Source organism: Folsomia candida, unplaced genomic scaffold (assembly GCF_002217175.1).
Source record: "Folsomia candida strain VU population unplaced genomic scaffold, ASM221717v1 Fcan01_Sc014, whole genome shotgun sequence".
Lineage (NCBI taxonomy): Eukaryota > Metazoa > Arthropoda > Collembola > Entomobryomorpha > Isotomidae > Folsomia > Folsomia candida.
In genome coordinates, this window is record NW_019091206.1 from 80,472 (window position 1) to 102,434 (window position 21,963).

Sequence of the window (21,963 nt, forward strand, 5' to 3'; positions counted from 1 at the left end):
TGACCGATTCTATTTCCAGTTCCATCTAATTTTATTGGACTTGGTTTATTTTTCGATTCTAAATATCCAAAATCAAAAGCGGAGATTCTGTTGTTGACTGTTTCAAGATTAAAACATCCCAAACTAATTAATTTTTTGAAAACTAATTTAATTTCATATGGCACGACTCCCTCCAAGAGATCATGCATTATGTCAGCTGTTGGAGAATCTAGAAAATGGTAAAATTGAAGCGAATTTATTTCTGAATTTAAATGTAAACTATAATTGGTCAAATTTCGTATCGGCATATAATTATGGTCAAATTCATTTTGGATTTCAGCCTTTGAAATATAACAAATTCGACAGAAAAAATTAGAATTAAATGATTCTGTTAAACCAAGTAACGAATTTCCACCCAAATTATCGTGAACGACAGAACAAACTGTGCCTCGAAAAATATTTCCCCCAATTGAAATTCCTGTCGTTTCTAAAATCTTAATGTCAGGTAAAACATGTTTTAAAATTGACCCATAACCATATTTTTTTGCGTCTTCACTATAAAACAAAGCTAACAAATGAATTTGCGAAAGTTGAGAATTTATATAATCGGGCAAATTACGTAAAATAAAATAAAGCGCCCCAAGTTTGTGGATCCCTTTTTTAGATCCCAAAGGATTAACTGTTTCAAAGTCATCATAGAATAATTGTAACTGGATTGATTGTGGATATTTAGAAAAGAGTTTGTTATTTTTAAATGACCTTAAAAATTTGTCCATTGGGTTTTGAAATAGATTCGAAATATTGGTATAATTGTGGAATTTGGATTATTTTTTCAAGTGTTTTCAGCAGAGGTACGTACATAAACGTATCTTCCACGACTACTTGTTGTCTTTTTGCATCTTTAATTTTAGAGTCTATTCTGCTCCCTAAACTTATCTCAGTTGGTAAAATTAAATTATTTCTGCTCTGGTACAAGTTTTGCCTCTGATAGCTGGACTTAACTTTAACAAAACCAGATACTAATGAGCGTATTTGTATAGCAACCATGTCAAATTGTTCACCTAAAGTTTGTTTCCCTAATTTAGTAACTAAGTTAATAATTTCTACAAATACATATTCCATTTCTTTTACAATTACATCCATTACAGAGTTATTAACACCACTTGCAATTATAGAGGAACAGAAATTACCTAAAATTTCTGAAACTATTTTGATACCAGTATCAACGGAGATATTTTCAAAAGTTTTGGGATCCTCAAAGTCAATATTAATCTCTTGTTGAGCTTCACTAAAATTGGAACTATTTAAAGTTGGCTCAAAAAATAGATTTGGTATCTGGGAGCCTATTTCTAGAAACTTATCGTGTGACTTTACATGACGTAAAAATCCACTCCATGTCCCTAACGTTATATTACATGAACTAAAAGGGCAAATTAATTGAGGAAAATTACTGTGTCCATAATTATGTACAAATTTTAAATGAGTTTGAAACTCACTCGCCCTTAAAACTAATATCTGACAGACTGGGCAAGTAAACATTTTTTTAAATGAGATTATTAAAAATATTACTTAATTGAGTAAAAACACTTTTCACCTTTCCCGAAAGATCAGTACTGTCCACGTCAACCTTATAAATATAAACTTGAAGAAATTTCCATAGGCCTTGCAAGTTCTTGTCGTATTCTGCTCCGAAGACGTAGTGTGATTTGAAGAGGAGGTCAATTGCTTGTGCAGAATTCTTAGCGTCAATTGGCAGCAGTACTTTATCTACAACGAGATAAAAGGAAGAAAGTGTTTTCTTGTTTTCTCCAAGACACAAAAGGTTTGGTTGTCTCTTATCCTCGCTCCAAGTATCCAGGATGGATGGTAGAGGAGTTGCAGTCTGGAAAAAAAATGTTATTAAATTCATAACAACAATTTGAATAATTAAAATAGTTAGAATACATTTTAATTTAAAAGTCATTATGTACCTTATAAAATGAGATCAGCAAATTCTTTGCTTCATCAATTGTACACCGACTCCCTTTTCCTCTCCCTTGGGCAGCTGGGGGGATTAAATAAAGAAGAACGAAGAGTGCTGCTACTTCAGAGTCCCAATTATCTTTAAAATAAAACGAATTTTGATAAATTTCAAGGAAAACTTTGTTTTAAATAAACCAAATTTTTAAAAAATAGTATTTTGCAAACCAGACTCCTCTGTTAGAAATTCACATAAAGACGGGGATTGCTTTAAGTCTTTCACTTTCTCCAGCAGCTGTGAGGAAAATGACGGCCAAATTCTTGTAAAGTTTTCTTGTGATTCTCCTTGAAGAAGAGAAAATTCCAAGCGGATCTAACATAAATAAAAATTAATGTTTAACTCAAATAATTAAAAATACTGACAAATAATATTGATTTAATCGGATTATACTAAAAAGTCGCAGTCCGCAAATTTTGTATAAACCAGCAGGATTGATTGTGGATTGACTCGTCGTAAGTAATTTCTGTGCTCGAGGGTGTCTTGCGCCAGTTTAATTATTTCTGCGGATCCCGATTTTGCACTGCTGCCATTTAAACTCCTAACTAACTCGTCATATTGTCCGTTGTCAACGTTGTCATCCAGTTTTGCAGTTTTAGGTTTAGGTCCGCCAGTTCCAAGCTGTGTCTTCTTTGCCCTTAATTCCTTCTTTTTTTCAGTGGTTTTCAGTTTTTGGTGAATTGTCCTCAATCTTCGTTGGATTAGTCCTGACCGTCCAATTTCATCAAAAAGTATATCCTGCAATGCAATAAAAATTATTTAATTACGAAAATTAAATATGAATTAATTATTTATAAAAGTTATATGGTTTACCAAGCCTTCAGTTGACCCAGCGTATCGCCAACATGGAATATATTGAATAATTGCTGACGCCAAATTCTTTTGGTCAGAAGAACTTGGAGATTCACTAAAATTACAAAAAATACAAAAATCAAGTTTAAATATTTTATGGAGGAATTTTAAATACAAATAAATACTTCTTACCCTTTTAGCTCCACAAGTTTTGAAACAAATTCTTGCACAAGAATCACAGCTGACTTGTCATCGACAAACCCTTTTGTGTTGCAATCTGCTACAACTCTGCTAATTTCTTGATTATCATTAATTGAATTACCCAGCACCTAAAATAAATAATAAATAATAATATTTTAACTGTGGGTAATTAATAATTTTATTTTTACCTGATTAAAACCATCCTGTTCCAGCCGTTGAATTTTGGATGATGGTGAATGGGTGACTGAAAAGTAAATAAATATTTATGTACTTATATATTTAGACATTTAAGAATATAAATATACGACTAAAAAGCTCACACATTAACTCGGTACTTGAAGAGCTGTTCCTGTCGTCAGGATTCAAATTAATTGTTATATGATGAGATTCTTCTCCACCCAACTTAAAGACTATATTTGGAATGTTTTCAATTTCTAATAAAATATGAAAAACATCCGAGTCCACCTCTGCCCCCTGATCATCTTCAAGTCGGATAATTACTTCGTTCCCTAAATCGAATTTCGTTCGCACTAGAAAAAATAATTAAGATTGTTGGTTAAAATATTGTTAAATATATGTAATATAAGTTATTAACATAAGTAAATCGTGTGTAAATTTAAAATTTTCTTACCTGAAGTAACAAAATCCTCAAAATTTCCGTCACTTGGAATTAATTTTTTTGATGTAAAAGAATTTGATACTCGAACTAATTTTGTGGAGCTCATGTTGACGAATTGCTGAGTTGAATGTGCCGGGTACGCGTGGGGTAACGGACAAACTTGAGTCATTAAAAACATGGTATAATTTCAATACTGGAAAAGTATTGATCAATACTTTACAGTATTAAATAAGTTTTAAACTCTACTGGTATTAATTTTTTAAATATCAGTATTATTTTAAAACTGCACATTAGTACTATAATAGTAATAACTGTTAATACTATTTGCTGGTATTGATATTTTTTAAGAATCAATACCCAGCTTCTTAGAGTGTATTAAGCAATAAAGTCATTGATTACCGAGATGAGTTTTGGTTTTCCCATATTTATGCTAATCCCACTGCAATAAATTCAAGCACTCTAAATTTGCATACACCACGGAATGGAGTTTTATCACTCTCAAATCAACCAAGCGCCTGGTGCAGTAAATACATACGAGGGGATCAATTATTTGGCAATACTTGTAAAATCTGAGCTATATAAGTCAGACGACTGAGCGGGTGATAATCAGTGTAATATTCCACCATTCGAGGACCTAACGACTCGGAAAACTCGGCCTGAACAATGAAGACATTTGCAATTCTGTTGCAAATTTATGCTGTTGTCTTGGTTCATGGAGGAATTGTTGATCATCAGGTTTGCGGTAAGAATTGATCTGATTAATAAAAATGTCAGGATTCGTCGTCGGGCTTACGGCAAAAAGTTGTTTTCGAGGTCCGATTTCATTATTAACCTGTTGACCTGGGGGACGGAGTAAGAAAATATTTATGGGGAGCGTCTGAGGCGTTTCGGTAGGTTATAGTAGGGGGTGTGAGCCCACTAGCTTAGGGTGCTGGACCTCCCACTCTGTTGCGCTCCAAGGGTTCGGAATGCGAAAAATTGCATGGTCACCCCTGGGAGACGCATATCCCCAGACCGTTCGTCCCTATTGACCGCTAGCTTTTTTGAAATTTTGAAACTTTCTCCTGCTTAAACTATTATAGCCGAAAAATAGCCAACACGCCTAATTTTAATAAGATGGAAGGTTTGACATAACATAGAGTAGCACTTGCATAATAGTACGAAAATTGGCAAAATTGATTATCTCGCGCAAAGTTCCTCAAGTGGCAGTTTTGGCGGGAAAAACAAATCTTCGCAAAATTTGTTTCAATTGGTGACATAGGTTACAAATAATTTAGTCGTTAGGCTAAAATGTGTAAAAACTGCTCCTTGAGCACCTAGCACGCACAAAACCACTTTAGGCGGGAAGAAACAAAGTTCTTAAAATTACTTGGATTGACCGCATTAGCACCAAAACAAAATTTTCGAAGTATGTTTTGTGCTGAGAAATAATTTTTAACCGGGCAAATTAAACTGGCGCTAAATTTGGGTTGCATAAATGTTCTCTATGCTTCGGATGTCTACAAGAAGGAATCAATTATTTTTTTAAACAGTTTTATCGGCGTTTGATATAATTACTATTTTACCGCGAAAAGTATTTGAACTCGTTGGATTGGCGATAGTCTATTTTTTTACATTTTACTCTAATAACAAAATTTTATGTAGCCTATGCTATTTATTTCAAGAAAATTCTTGGACTTTTAATTTTCCCGCCCAAAGGGATTTGGGCGGCGCCAGACGCGTAATAATGAGTTTTAAAAACTCATTTGCTATACATAGCTTAATTCTAGTTATTTCTTTTATTCACAGGTGGGCGTGGAGTTTTTCTCCAAATGCGAATCAGCGACTGTGAGGGCGCCATTGCCCGAATGACTCCTGGAGTTTCGTACACTTGCCAAGGCGACATTATTCCTGCTGCTGCCGCTGACGCGCTTCGTCTCAAGATCAGCGCCTTCTTTAACGGGGCGATCATTCCCATCATTGACGCTGTCGTGCCAAACTCCTTCGTTGAGGCAGGATTGCAATACACCCTTGCCTGGACCATTGTTCCGAGCACGTTCCTCTCCGGAAGCACGGTCCCCGTCACAGCGGAAGTTGTGAACGAGGCGAGTCAAGAGCTTTAGGTGTGTACGGGTATTATGACGGAAATTGAAGGAGTTTGACCTCCTCATGCATTTTATTTCTTGTTCCTTTACAATTCGAGTAGAAATATATGTAGATGGTTCGTTCTATAGCTGTTTGTGGTGTAGACAATAATAAATAGTGCGTTATCGTTGACTAAACCTATTTAAATTACATATATGCAGAATAGGTAGTGATTGCTCATATCTAGAAATTTACAAACTGATAAAAATGTATATGTATTTACGCAAATCTTTATATGATATACCTCAAATCACGAAAATACTTATAAGATTTTGGCCGCTAAATATGTACATGTAATTCAGCAAGTAAATTGTTTCTAAATTCTGTTACATGAATATTTATGTCAGAAAAAAATGAATAAAACTATATGGAAAATTTTAAGAAATATTATTTATTTTTTAAGAGAATAGAGCTCAGATGTAAGATTGATGGCTTCAGGCAATCGTTTTACTCCTCTTAATTACTACTCTTAATTTATTTTTTGCTAATTGCGGAGATCTCCCACTGTACGCTCCCCGATTTTAAGCAAACCAGTATCAATCGGTGACACATATGTATGATTAGCAGTTACCACCAAATTTCATTAAAATTCCTGTCTAGAAGTACTTAATTTAAAATAAAGAATATAAGGTGTTGTTTGTCATGAAAAATCCGTCTTGAGAACGTCCATAAGTTACGTCATCATTTTAGTGGGTGGGAGATTGAGGTCGCTCTATCTTTCCCACGTTAAACTTCTCTATCCCTCACTGTATACGTCGGGTGGGTGGGTGATAAGATCGGAAATTCTTGATGACATAATATATGGATGACCCCTTGAGTGCAGGGTTGCAGAAATCTCAACTCATCTTCATAAATCTCATCTCACTGAGATATAATGAGAAATAGTGAGACATAAGAAATATGAGAGATAGTGAGATTTGTGGGTCATACACTAGCGCCACCTAGCGGACAGGGTCATGAACTACAAGTTTAGCTCATTATTTCTCATATTTCTCACTTAGCCCCAACTGAGATGATTGATATAAATCATTAAATCTCACCAAATCTCACTAGGTGATATATACCACTTGCAACCCTGCTTGAGTGCTACGCTTTACTCAGGAAAACTTCAACATATTTGTTTATTTCGTACTTTTATTAAATGCAATAAATTTACAAGATAACCAGCTGAATATTTAATACTCAACAAAAATCATTTCCACAGTTGCAATACCGCCTTCCACAGACGTAACAAGCCCGGCCTCGCGCCCCGCATGCCCTGCTGCACTGGGAGGCCGTGAACCCACCGCAGGTAGAAGTGACCACGTAGTAGTACGTGGCACGCTTATTGATCCCGTGGCTACCTTGGGATGCCCCATATGCCGCGGTGAGAAGCAAATCCGACTGGATCCGGGAATCTCCAAGCGGATAGAGCGAAGCCTTAGCGGGTACTTCCGGTTGAGGTGACCCACTCACAAAAATTTTGCTCTGGGAACATAGCGTCTAGAAATATAGTACAAAATTAAGAAGGTGTGAAGAACGCGTGCAGGATAAATAAATGGTCGCTAAAATCATTTTCTGCAGGAAGAATTTGCGTTTTTCTGCAGTAAATTTATATAGATTGTGGCTTTAGTGTAAGGTTACAGTGGGAAATTTTTCAATGGAAAAAATTCGCAAATCTCCATTAAATAGCTATCGAAATTTTGCCTCTAAAATTCAATATTTTAAGAATTTTGTAATCAGTGTTCCATAAGTTTTGATAAAAATTAATATAAATCTCAAACCCAAATTCGTAACTAATAGAGATTTGCAAATTTTTCCTACTGAAAAATTGTCCATTGTAACCTGACATTTAAACCACCCTGTGTATCGAGTTAATTCTACAGAACAACTTGTCCATAATTCGGAGTGTGTGTATGATCACTCTGCATACAGTTCTTCTACGGAAAATTTGTATAAATTTTTTCAGGAAAATTTTTTATACGGGATTACAGGAATTTTTTATTTATTGTGTGCAATTAGTTCCATTGGTCAGAGTGCGCGTATTGCTCTGCATATAGTTCTTCTGCTGTACCAAGTTTCGGCAGATAAGCTGTTCAAATTTTTATACGGGAATATAAGGAATTTGATTTGAAAATTGCGGTAAATGAGCGAATTATTTGGGAAGATGAGAATGAAACTCATTGAATTTTGAAAAGCCAATTAAACCAAGTACTTGAAAAAAATGTTGCGAGCTGGCCGTATTTTTTAAAAAATACGCATCAGCCAAGTACAAGAAAAATACACCAGCCATTCACACAGGGCTTTGTGGGGAAAGTGGTAACTCAGTAGTGATCAGAACGAAAGGTTGCCGGTTCGATTCCGGTCAGCTCGCAACATTTTTTTCAAGTACTTGGTTTAATTGGCTTTTCAAAATTCAATGAGTTTCATTCTCATCTTCCCAAATAATTCGCTCATTTACCGCAATTTTCAAATCAATATTTACAATTCAACTCTGCGGTCTCCTCTTTCTAAATTCTCACTTGATGGTATAAAGACGGGGTGAAGAGGATGAAAATCCCTCCCGTTTTTAAAAAATACGCATCAGCCAAGTACAAGAAAAATACACCAGCCATTCACACAGGGCTTTGTGGGGAAAGTGGTAACTCAGTAGTGATCAGAACGAAAGGTTGCCGGTTCGATTCCGGCCAGCTCGCAACATTTTTTTCAAGTACTTGGTTTAATTGGCTTTTCAAAATTCAATGAGTTTCATTCTCATCTTCCCAAATATAAGGAATTTGTATTTATATACAAACGCAATTAAACCAATTTCGTGATAATCCCATCTACGGGAAAGGTTGCATTATGCTGAAAATTTATTTCGATTGGATTTATTATGCAGACCAGTTTATGCATAATTATACACAATTGTGTAAATTTTATGCAGAAATTGCTCTGAAGGCTGGAAGGAAGAGTTGAATCTCTGCAGGAAATCTGGCTAAATTTCGGCAGGACATCTGGTTAAATTTTACACGGGAGCACAGAACATTTGTATTTTTATTGTGTGCAATTTAATCAATTTATCACCGTATGGTAATAGAATAGTTTTTCCTAAATTCCGTAATTTTGTCAAATTGTAAGTAAAATATGGTAAAAATAGATATGCATACCATTGCGAAGCAAACGAGGACCAGGACACATTTCGAGCCCATGATAAATTACGGCTTCAAATTATCGAAATTTTTCACTAAAATTAATTAATTTCACGAGCTGGGTTTCAACTTTGGCTTTAACGACAAATTATGATACGTATGACACTTGTATTTATACCCGGTAGAAATGATGGTTGTTCTACGTGCAAAGGAACGTCCGCATATTACGTCACCAAAAGCTTGGGTTGGTGGTTTTGTGGTGCATATCTTAAGGTAAGCTTAACATGAGTATGTACGATAGTGAGACAATGGGTGGGTGGGTGGTCTTAAAATCCGCGTTATTTTCATGACGTAATATGTGAACGTTCCCTGTGTCAACGCTGTATCGATGTTTGCACTGATGATACGTTAGATTTTATTATGTACATACATTTGATTAAGTTACGTCAAGATTAAAACGTAAGTCGTGTACCCAAGGTCTAATAATTACTGGACAAATATGTATTTAATAAATACACGTGTATTTGTACTTGCTTCTGAAATGTGGTTGGCTGCGTTCTGACGTACGAGCAGTTTTTCACGAAAATGTTGTAAGTACTTGAAATAATATGTGCAAGCAACTTGAATGCTTACGTGCTAAAAACCACACTCTAAATAAATAATAAAAGTGTAAAATGTTCTCAACATGAAGGAAAAAAGATGACACAAAAATTGGAAAATTTGTTCCGTGCTGCGTACGTAAATCTTGCACAACGGTTGGATAAATTTTACTCAATTTTTGTGCTATCCTCCGTGTAACTCAGGATTGGGTAGGTTTTGCACAAATTTATTTAGAGTGTACTCTTCTCTAGTGTTTAATAAGAAACTTTTTGTCGGGATGAATAATTTCATCCAGTAATAGTAAAGATGCCATGGTAAAAAATATTGCATGATTTCTAAAAAAACTCTTGATCAATAGAAAAAATTTTCAAATATTGACATATTTCTTCATTTGATAAAAAATGAGTCATGGGGACTAGTACTAAAGTTTGTTTCTTAACGATAAATTTGTCATTAAAATAACATTACTAGGCGACGATGCTTATTATTACGTACCAGTTCTGTAGATACATATGTTGGTACCCTAATTAATATGTAATGACTCAACGCAAACTTCTTAAGATAGTGATGCGCGAATATTCACAAATTCATAAATTTGTTGGCATACTAAAGTATGAATGCAAAAGCAACCCTGTGTACAGGGTGGTTTAAATGTCACGCTACAATGGAAAATTTTGCAAAGGGAAACGTTCGTAAATCTCTATTACTTACCACGATTTGGGATTGAAATTTTTGTTGATTATTCAACTCTAATATTAAAATTGATGACAAAATTCTCAAGATGTCGAATTTCATAGGCAAAATTTTGCTAACTCAGGGAGATTTAGGAATTTTTCCCATGGGAAAATTTTCCACTGTAGCGTGACATTTGAACTACCCTGTATGTAAGCGCCGTGTACGTACATATATGTATGTAAATACTTGAATTTGAACATAGTTGCCGCGAGTTAGATTTGTAAATTTTGATATGATAATGTGTTTCACTTAAAAGGATTTTTTCTCTACTGTTATGCATACTACCATACTAACCTTTGACCACACTAGTGTTACCTGTTTTACATATTTTCTACTAAATACATAATGCACTTACATGTATGTGTCTTTGCAATATACCGGAAGTTGAAAATGAAATTGCACTAGTTACATTTCTTGGAGTAGTTTAATTCCAACAAAACAACAAGGGTGGCATTTATGGATCGAAATCTGATTCTTTGTGATGAGATCTGATTCTGATGAGTGCCAATTAATGGCAACAAAAATTACATAAAATCAAGCAATCCTCTGTACAATTAAAGAGATGGATGTGCTGTAAATAAATATGTTAATATTAAATCCAACCCTGAGCTTATGTAATGCATTTTTTTTACCATGCCAAAATAATATTGAATTTGGACCGTGTATATATATATGTATTAAAGTCTATGATTTAGGCGGTAAAATCGTTCTACGGAGGATTAACTATCCGATTTGGACGGATATTAAAACTCGCGTTAAAACTTTAGTCAGCGTCAATGAATTTGTTCAATGTGTTCCCCCCGCCTTTGGATAAACAGTCGATATCGCCGTTTCCACGAATCCATTACGGGTTTTGTTAGTGTATTTACTCTCAAGTCATACACATGATTAATTAGGAGTGTTGATGTAATTGTTCCAAATGTGTGTTGGCAATAGGCATTTGAAAACTTGTGGCCCAAAAGCATTGAAATTTTTTCGAGGTAAATTTTTTTATCAGAGTAACACTGCTAATTAGTCGTTCGGCAAGTATTTAATACTAACCATGCCCCTAACTCTTTTCTTTTTATTTTGTACTAATTTTGGTAAATTTATGTCCAGTTAATTTCCTTGAATAGAATTTGTGTGGTGTCGAACCTTAAATACTTGAAAAGTAAACTTGTCCATAAAAGTTTTATAGATGTATAATTGCTACCAACTCCAATAATGAGGTTATTATGGAAGTAAAGCTTCTCCACGCGTTCGGGAGCAAATATGCACGTAATTACATATGTATATTCATACTTTACTTTCAGTAGATAAATACGCACACGAATTAAACAAATAGAAGACATGCTTACTTTACTGATACAAAGTGAGCTTTTGGGTCAGGGAGGCGACACCACCTTTGGCCAAAGTACTCTTCCCTACCATCTCTCGGCTCAACATGGGCATGGACACGACCACTTGGAGAATGACCCATTCGATAAGGTCAGGTCAAGGTTTTGTCTGTTTTAGTCGCATTCCTAAATCTGGTGTGGCGGCCCTAAAACCGCCCGCCGAATTTAATTACTATTTTGATGAGTTGGTGTTTCGGGTAACTGAAACACCCCTCCAAAATTAGCTTCGTGTCAAACCCTCACTAACCATGACTAACAATAACATCACTAATAATACACCATCACACTCATCTACATCTCTTCGAACCGGGTTGTCATCTTTCAATATGACAACCAAAAGTGTGAACTTAGTGCAAATTAACTTGCAACACTCGAAACAGGGTACGACTTCTCTGTGTCGTACCCTAGCAGAGTTGCAGACATATATATGCCTAATACAAGAACCGTACAAAGGCAAAATACGTGGTCTGGGGGGTTGTGGCAGCCTACATTATTTTTGTCGGGATGCCCACTCCAGTAGATCATGTATTATTACAAGTAGGAACATCAAAGTGTGGCCCCTGCTTGATTTATGCTGTGGAGATGTCACAGCCATCCGTACCCAGTGGGGGGGTATTGGAGAGGTAGTCATATCCTCAGTATACATGGATAGAAATTATGCATGCCCCCCAGAGGAGATGCGTCGGTTGGTCTCATACTGTGAGACCAACAGTCTACCTCTGGTGATAGCGAGTGATACCAACGCACACCACACCATGTGGGGTAGCACCAATATTAACAGCAGGGGTGCACAACTATTGGATTACATTGCACAGGTGGATCTGCACGACATTAATAGGGAACACAGAGCCACCTTTGTTGTATCGAGTAGGAAAGAAGTATTAGATGTTACATTTGTATCCTCCCATTTGCTGGACCGGATAAAAGCTTGGTGGGTTGATGATAACGAAAGTTGCTCCGACCACAGGTATATTCGGACCAGCCTAAGCCTTGGTCCCCCTGACCCTATCATCTATAGGGACAAGAAGAGAACAAGGTGGGAAATCAGAATTGAAAGGATTAACGGAACTTGACCCTGCGAGGGCATGCCCAATGTCATCCACGGAGGAGATTGAGGCAGGTGCTAGTAGGGTCAGTGACTTTATTCATAAATCATACGATATGGCCTGCCCTGTAAAAGTACTCAAATCCAGGAGGAAGAGGGTACCTTGTTGGAGCCGTGAGCTGACTTCTCTTCGGAAGGAGGCTCGCAGGCTTTATCGGGTTGCACGCTTTGGAGGAGAGGAGGCATCGGCGGAAAACAAAGCTGCTCGTAACTACTACTCCTACGAATTGAGGAGGAGCAAAACCGCCTTGTGGAGAAGGTTTTGTGAGAGTGTCGAGGAGGCACCTGTTGCTGCCCGACTCTCGCGCATCCTTCGCAACGATGGCACAATCAAATTGGGATCACTGGACAAGGGTGATGGTGTTTACACCAGGACCCTTTCTGAGACCTATGAACTATTACTGGATCAGTCGTTCCCGACGGACCCTCAACGGGCTCCATGGGAACCTGACCATAGTAAAGTAGACGATGAATCTATAAATCTGATGGTTACATCTTCTAAAATCAGTAACATAATTAACTCGTTTGGCCCACTAAAAGCGGCTGGAAAGGATGGTATCTTTCTAGCCCTTTTACAGCATGGGCTAGCCGAGTTAATTCCGTATTTGGTTCCTCTAATGAGGGGGTGCTTGACCTTCGGCTATACACCTCTGAAGTGGAGAGAGTCCAGGGTGGTGTTCTTACCAAAGCCAGGTAAGGAGAGTTACGAACGGGCGTCCGCCTGGAGGCCCATCTGCTTAACATCCTTCCTGCTCAAAACACTCGAGAAATTGGTAGATGGTTGGGTCCGCACGCCTGATCTTGTTGATAGGCTGCAGAGACACAGTCAGTATGCCTATATGAAGGGCGTTTCCACGGAGGCTGCCCTTCATCAGATTGTTAGCCTTGTTGAGGGGGCCCTTGACTCTGGCGAGTACTGCATTGCAGCGATGTTGGTTGTCAAGGGCGCTTTCAATGAGGTTAGATCTAATACCATTATCCGTAGCCTTAGGAGGTTTGGCGTCAATGAAGTATGTGTTCGATATATTGAGCATATGCTTCGGACACGAACCACTTGGGTAACTGACTCTACTTACGAGATTGGGAGGGTGGTGGAGAGAGGGTGCCCTCAGGGGGGTGTCCTCTCACCGCTTCTCTGGGATCTGGTCGTAAGTGAAATTCTGGAAAAACGGACCAATCGGCAAAGTTAGAGAGATTGCAATTCTTATTCGCTACAATTTTATTGCCGATAATATTTTTACCCTGTTAGTAACATACCCACATAAGACAGCTATTGCGTAATAAAGAGAAATTTGATTCGTTGGAAATCCGGTAGCGGCTCAACAGCGTGGTTCATTTCATTAATGTTCTATCCACTACCAAGAATCTATGGCACATTACTACTAAATGCATACTACTACTATTACTACTAATTTAGTTTTAGTTGAAAAAATGGCTTAAATCCAACCGATGAATATTTGCCACCCTTTCTGCGTTATGGATAAAAGTAAATTACAGAAGGTAACTCCTTAACCTACTAGATTGATAGATAGATAGCTTTATTTCTCATTTGATATGGCCGGGGCCCTCATCATTACATGAAATTATGTACAGAGTTAGATATGTAAATATTTAATAGAGTAGCGTAGTGGAGGAATAGTGGGAAACCCTAGCTATGGTGGAGAGCTAGGAAAACCACTATCACCTCTAGGATGTGGCCCAGAGGTCCATTCGGCTCCAACTACATACACACACCCAGGCAGGACAAATGAATGATAGAGATCATAGGCAGATTCCGAGAGATAGTGGTGATATCCAAATGAGGACGGCGTCGCGAAGACGGAAGCAAGACGAGTGAAGGTTGTTGGGCGGGGCATCCACGGACCACGAAATACCCTAGCGCCCTTTCGGGCTCGGGCTACGTGTCCCCTTCACGGTCATGCATTATGACCAGGGCCGAGCGACACTACCCACTTGCCCCATCACCCCTCGCAGCACATCCGGGTCATGGGACCCCCGTAGCCCCGACTACGCTGCCCACCACCATGCACGACCCCGTCCTCACCCTTCCACCAACCACCCCCCACGATCACCACCCCGACATACCAAACAATGACCTACCTGGGGGAGTCCTCCTGGCGTAGATCCTCCCGTGCACAGAGTCCGGCGAAATCCGTCTTCGCCTGATGGCTCAGCTTGTCGTTGCTGGGACGGGTGTGGCAGGGGGTGTCGCCAGGCACGCAGGTGGGGGGTGTGAGTGGACGAGGGTCACATGGCGATAAGGCCTTGGGACACACTTTACTTGCCCTGGCACACCCGCGACCCAGATGGAAGAGGATCCAGATGCACAGCGAGAGAGAGATACGTGGTGCACGGGTGGAAGCCAAAGAGGAACCTCCTTAACCTACTAATTATAGTCCATACTGAAAAAAAAACAAAAAAACAAACCACCCCAGAACCCTGGATATATTAAAATCTACATACCAGACTTGAATATGGTAACCTAAACTTTCCAAAATACAACTCTCAAATATCTAAGAAAAATCGGAAAGTTTTTTTCACAAATTTTATTCGTGACACTTTTAAGTATTCACGTTTCATAAACTTATTATTCGTACCAAAATAATTTTGGCAATCTTCAGTTTGGAAATTGAAATAGTGGTTAATTTGTTGGTTCTTTATTAAATTTTAAACTGCTGTTTCAAGTAATTGCGCGTGACTAGCTCACAAAATTGATATGTCGCATGACCCTGTTTGAGTTGATTCATTTGATACTGACAACCCCAAGGGGCGTGGCTTTTTAAATTTGAACAACGCTATTGAAATCTTCATAGCGTCCTTAAAAATTGATATGCCGCATGACGTGCATAGGTAATGTATTGGCAGAAACGCCGATAGCCACACATCCCGTCGCCATAGGACCTTCGACAATGGGGTGTCGTTCATTTCATATGTGGGACATTGTGATTACGTGTATTGAGGATTATGTGTATTGGGGATGTGAAATGTCGGAAACCACGTCGGGGGAAAATGTCGTGCTACTTGAAATCTTGATTTGACCTTAGACCACCCCCGCAATGACTCCAAAGCAGGGTGTGCGGCCTACTAGTCACTGAATATGATTACCTGACGACTGCCACAATGAATTAATCCCCACGTCCGTCGAATATAGTCGCAGAATTTTAAAACTCGATAAAGAAGTGTTACTTGTTTTTTTACTTGTGACCCGGATTCCGAGGGGGTGGGCCGAATGTGAAAGATCTGATATATGTTTCTCCTCAAGGTCCAAGGTTTTCAAACCGGGTGCCACTTTCATTTTCAGTTTTTTGCCAAATCCATCAAGCACTGGCCGTGCAGTTAATTTCTAAACTTATATGTTATTACTCATGGAGAGGTCGGCCATTTTTTAGCCTTTCAGTATTATTAACATTTCCCGATGCTCAATACTTTCCTTCAATCCTCAATACTTACCATCCTTAGAATTTTAAAACTATAATCGTAGCCAATCTGTGATAGAGAAAATTTTATCCGTACTGCAAATTAATTTGCTCACCACTGTAAATAAATATGTAGAATTGCCAGTGAACGATATAATGTATAATTTTGGCACTGAAACTTGCCAACAGAGGTGAAGTAGGTGTGACCGACTGTGGCCGAGGTCCCCCCAGTGGACTTCACCCAGTAAGGGGCCCTTAGGTACATAACTGGTTTATATTGTTAAAGTTTTGTTAAAGTCTCAACACAAATAAGATTTGTAAGTAAATGTCACAATAATATCAATTTATTCACACTCAAACGTATTAAGACGAATCTTCATATTTGTGGAGTAATCAATTTCCTTATGATTATTGCATCAAATCCCTGGGAATATATCTTTGTAAGCATATTTCAACAATTTATAGATTTTGGTTCATAAAAACTATTTAAGTATATATAAATTTAGTAAAGTGTCGTGAGTGTTTTATTATATAGATTATACACACGCACGCATCATTTACTCCTGAATATGCAGGTAATGCTCTTATTATTTCTCATATATATTTATTTTATAAATATTTCATAAACGTGTTCACACATTTCATAGGGTGTACCAGCAACGGCTAAACTCATTTCAGAAATTTTCTGGCCAAGTTCTTTGACACATCTACCTGCTTGAACAAATCTATATACTTGTTATTCGTTTGTCAGGTAATCCATATCGTTTTAGGCTTGGAGAATGGAAAATTTCCTCCAGAGCGTTTACATTGCTCATCATCTTGTCCTCCACCTCTTTCTTAATAGTCCTTCCATAATTTGGCTGGGCGTAGAGTTCAGCGAGTGAAGATTTAACCTCTTCCAAGGAAATGCTTTTCTTATCTGCCTCTCTGCGACTCGCTGTCAGGGTATCCTTTTGTTTTTTATATTCCTGAACAAGACTCTTTAGTTTTTCGAACTTTGGACTTTGGTCAGAGTTTTTGGACCTTTCTTCGTCCTGAAGCTGTTCTAATCTGTCCAAATATGCATCTGCTGTATGAACCAGGGAATTTTGATTTAAAAATTGACTTGCTGTTAATTGCGCTTCTCGCATAATCTGAACCTCTCTCTCAAGCTCTTGAATGTTATTCTCCACCTCCTTAATGACAGCATTTTTGATCTCGGCCTCTGATGCTTTTTGCGCCACCATTTGTTGCACATGTGGATTAATAATACGGATACTCTCCTCTATAACTTTCTCATATGTGACGAAATGGTGCCACATACCACAGCCACAAGTTGGACAGCCAGGAAGCACATTTGTCAAACCAGCAGATGCAATTGTGCCAATTTTAAAAATTGATGATGGAATAAGCACATCTACAAAACTACGCTTCTGAGAGGCACAGTATTTGGGTATCAAAATTTGCATCCCGCGGTCGTTCACGGTTCTACTGCATTTCTCAGAGCCACAAGCGTTCCACGTATTCTCGTTGTCCGTTACGTTACGATAAATCGTGGTGGATGTGGTCTGCCCTGCCTGCAATTGCATGCCATCCTGCAAAGTTTTGAAAGCCTCGTCTTTCATCTGCCATATATCTGCTTGTGTTTCCAAAATCCGTTTCGTACAATCAGCTAATGGACCACCTAATGCAAGACATATTTCCCTAGTCTGATTCAAACTATACGTTTTTGTCGTGTCGTGCGGTGTCATCATTTGCAAGACTGAGAACAATTGGTTAATTTGTTCATATGTTTCTTCCCAACTTTCTGCAGCTGCATTGGCAGCTCTTTTCTCTTTTTGAAATTTGACACCTGCCTCTTTCTGCGCCAAATACTTGACAGCATCGTTATCCACGCAGTACACAGTTTTCTCATTTATTTCTATGCTAACATCTGGCAAATCCTTGTGTAACATGCTTTTCAATGTTGCAATTGACACGGCTGGATCAAATGCGGGGGCCCCGTGTGTCACTACGAATACGATATTATTAATAGCATCTTGATGCAAGTGGGCGAGTAATTGCTTGATGCTACGAAAGAATACTTGAAGCTTGAAGATTGCTTGAAGCTACGAAAGAATGGCGTCAGCCGGGACTGCCCGCTTTTTATCAAAACACAAATGCCATGGATATAGTTATAACGCTTGACGTGCTCTAATATCATGGTAAAATTGGTTTGATCCTGTTCGACGCCACGGGTGTCCCCAATGCCGGGGGTGTCGAGGATACGAACTGCCAATCCGTTCCACCCCATGACGTAAGTTCGTGGCTGCTGGGTGCATGATTTACCCGTTTCGCCGCTTTCATTTTTGTCCATCCCAACCTCAACGGTGTTTCCGGCTACTTCGAATTTAATTGGGATGATTGGATTGAATGGATTTTTTATTGCGTCATTAAGCGTCGGATATGTGAAGTAGGTGGCGAGTCCGTTTATGAATGTTGACTTGCCTGCGCCAGTCTCCCCGAGAAGCAAAATGTTCATTTTGACTACAAGAAACCAAGTACAAGGTTAAAAATGGCCACCAATTTATTTAATTATTCTTATCATATCCAACCCGGAAGTTTGAACATATTGAAAAATAGTGTGTCTTATATGGGACACTCATGAAGTGGGAAATGCAGTTTTTCAAAAAATTGAGCTTTTGAATCTGTTGCACATTTTTGCAATTTTATTAAAGATAGGGGTCCGCCAAAGAAAATCGTAAACATATCTCAGAAATTAGAAACTTGTTATTTGTAATTTTTCTCTTAAAATGTCAAAATTTGTGATCATTTTAAGCATACATTTTTGAGCATCCCACGGAAATTGAGAAAGTTATGGAGGTTCTAAGTTTGTCGAAAATGCAAATTTTTAAGTTTGGCGCCAATGCACGGCGCCAACTAAAAGTTGACACAGAAATAAGAATATAACCTTCATCTAGCGTCCTCGCAGATTCTAAGAAACATAGATAGTACTCTAAGCACGACCGACACCTCGCGAGTATCCCTTGTTAGCTGTTTATTTACATATGTATCTATGCTAGATAAAAATCATTTGCATTGCTTACCCATATGTACCAACTTATTGATAATTATGCGTAATTTCAACTTACCAAGCAGAATATTGGTTACGCGACAGACATTTACAAAGAAGTGACTGTCCTGTAATCCAATCCAATCCACGAGTGGAGGAGTTTGTATTAAGTTTGTTGCAGGGTTAAGCTTTGGTGTTGCCTGAATTTCAGCGTCTGACTGCTCTTCATGGGAAAGTGTGGGGTTATATACGACTCGAAAATCAAACGGCTCCAATTTGTCGGCTGATTATATCTAACTACACTTTACCTCAATGATTGGGCAATTAGGTAATCAAGTCTCCATCAGGGACTCGACAAAAAGGATGTGATCCAACTGAGCGGTCAAAGTATCCTATGCCTACCATGCCAATTATCACTACATAGGTCACAGTAGGGGCTGCGTCAAATTTGTGAAGATCGATTACGTGCTTCATGTACGGCCCCCTCTCTGTTTACGCTGAACTATGGAATTTTGCACGCCGCACTTGAGTCATATATTTAAGTGACAGGTTGACCAATTTGTTTTGTGGATTAAAAGCTCCACTCCAACCTCATACGTCAATTATTCAACGTGATGACGGAATTTCTGGAAAGTGAACACCATCAAATCCCAGAACCATCAAATCCCAGAACCATCAAGTCCCAGAACCATCAAGTCCCAGGACCATAAAATCCCAGGAATAAAATCATGTCGTTTATTTTCGGGATTTCTATTTCCGTAATGTCTGTCTGTACCCCTGTCTCATATGTGGGAGTGGCTGTAAAACTTGACTAATTTACTTGAAACTTGGTGGATATAATTATTGAGGTAAAATCGTAGACGAATTTCGATAATAGGCGTAGTCCGTCAATCCGGAGAGGTGTTTCTTTTTGTGGGAGAATCTTATTTTTGTTTGATCATACCCAGTACATAAATATATCAGCTTTTTAAAATTTTGAATTTTTTCGAATATTCCATTTTCAGTGGAATATAAACGTATGTAGTGGGTATTTATCTATTTTTTCCAGTCTGCATTATTACCTTCTTAATTTACTTCGTGGCGTTTCATCTTCTCGACAAATCTTGGAATCGACCGGTTCTTACTGGTAAAAAAATCCGACATTTCAAATCGGGTTCAAGAAGATCTCAAGGAAACCACTCGACCACTCTGGTGACCGCTTTTTTCGCCACGCGAACGGGCAAACACAGCCCAGACGAGTACACCGTCTGGGCAGAAAACTTTCTCGGTCAGGTGGAAACTCCAGTGGTAATTTTTACCCAGCCAGAATTTCAGGGTAAATATGTATGTACAGGGTGGTTTTAAAGTCAGGTTACAATGGAAAATTTTTCAATGGAAAAATTCGCAAATCTCCATTAGTTAGCGAAACTTTGTCTCTGAAATTCAATATTTTATGAATTTTGTCGTCAGTGTTCCATAAATTTTGATAAAAATTAATAAAAATCTCAATCCCAAATCCGTAACTAATGGAAATTTACTAATTTTTCCCATTGAAAAATTTCCACTGTAACCTGACTTTTAAACCACACTGTACAAAAAATTTCAAAAATTTCAAAAAAGGAAAGCTTGGTTTTGGATAATATAAAACAAGTATGTATCTAGGATCACAAAAATATACATATTTCCTTCAAGCCGTTTTTCGCAATTGATTAAAATCTGACATTTCCATTCCGAAAAATGAAGTCGGCAAGTCCAAAGTCGTCCATATTGAGCTGGAATTTTTTAAAATTGTGCAACAATAAATTTCGGGTTTTATTTATTTATGGTAATTTGTTAATTTTTTATACAGTAAAATTTAGTGGTTGGTCTCCTCCATATTTTTGCGGGAACTGGTCCCGTTCTGCCACTTGGCTTAACAATTTTGCCAGGCGGGTTTCGTCCGAGCCTAGAAATGTTATTTTTGAATGCGTCTCCTCCGATTTGATGGGCTTCAAGAGTCGCCAAAGTGTGGCGAAAAGCGGGATTTCTGTTGCAAATAGTTCGACGTACTTATTAATGCACATTCTATATTACTACTTGCAAGACATAAAACTTGAGTTATTGCTCGTGAAAATAACAGAGGCAAAAAACTCCGAGAGGTTATCTTAAAGAGCTTGGTACAAAATTATTTAAGGGTTTTTGTCGGTATTTTTTAACGAACAGTAGCCTAAAAACACACATAAATACACTAAAATTATGGTAGTCGAAGTTATGTACATGAGCATCGAGTCAGTATAAATCTTCTATTGGATTTCTAAGAGTGCAAAAATAATTATTTACCATTAATGACGAACGCCTTCCTCAGTGTGTCCGGATATTGGCCTCGAATACTTTGAACATGCGAATAAGCCCCTGAATTGCTGTGATGGTAAGTAAAAATATATGACACCAACAATAAATTTATGATACTCAAAATTTCAAACATGTCGTTACTATCTATATTATAAGCGAGAATGTCTGTTGGCAACGGCAGTGAAAGTAAATCTGTCCGTCCTAAAATTTTGTTCGTGACGGAAGTGAAAGTAGCGAAAGTAAAGTTTCGAATGGCGCGAAAATTCCAACGGATTAAATTCAAAAAATTAAATGTTAGCTGCTGAGATACTCTTTGAGTCGTGGTCCAATGGTAATCTAGGGGTGGTGGTTATCTAGGGGTGGTGATTATCTGGGGCGGTGATGGAGGTGGTTATCTGGGTAAGATAACCCCCAGTATCCCGATATCTCTATCCATATCCCAATATCCCTACCAATATCCCAATATCCCGATATCCCTACCAATATCTCAATATCCCAATATCCCGATATCCCTTCCGATATCCCAATATCCCAATATCCCGATACCG

At 38.1% G+C, this 21,963-nt stretch overlaps 2 protein-coding genes and 1 long non-coding RNA gene across 3 annotated transcripts; all 3 read right to left on the reverse strand.

Annotated features, from left to right (window-relative positions):
* Positions 1-1,201: 1,201 nt before the first annotated feature.
* Positions 1,202-2,195, reverse strand: LOC118437633. The gene is made up of 3 exons (XR_004836213.1): positions 2,167-2,195; positions 1,950-2,080; positions 1,202-1,861 (listed from the first exon to the last, which is right to left on the reverse strand). It is a non-coding gene; the product is annotated as an uncharacterized LOC118437633 (long non-coding RNA).
* A 4,633-nt stretch (positions 2,196-6,828) lies between these two features.
* Positions 6,829-9,006, reverse strand: LOC110856022. The gene is made up of 2 exons (XM_022104463.2): positions 8,861-9,006; positions 6,829-7,214 (listed from the first exon to the last, which is right to left on the reverse strand). Exons 1-2 carry the CDS (start codon positions 8,900-8,902, stop codon positions 6,915-6,917), a joined length of 342 nt encoding a protein of 113 aa, XP_021960155.1. The 5' UTR covers positions 8,903-9,006; the 3' UTR covers positions 6,829-6,914.
* A 5,193-nt stretch (positions 9,007-14,199) lies between these two features.
* On the reverse strand, positions 14,200-19,315 carry LOC118437631. Its single transcript, XM_035856807.1, has 2 exons — positions 19,185-19,315; positions 14,200-18,579 (listed from the first exon to the last, which is right to left on the reverse strand). Exon 2 carries the CDS (start codon positions 18,006-18,008, stop codon positions 16,800-16,802), a length of 1,209 nt encoding a protein of 402 aa, XP_035712700.1. The 5' UTR covers positions 18,009-18,579; positions 19,185-19,315; the 3' UTR covers positions 14,200-16,799.
* Between the last annotated feature and the right edge of the window lie 2,648 nt (positions 19,316-21,963).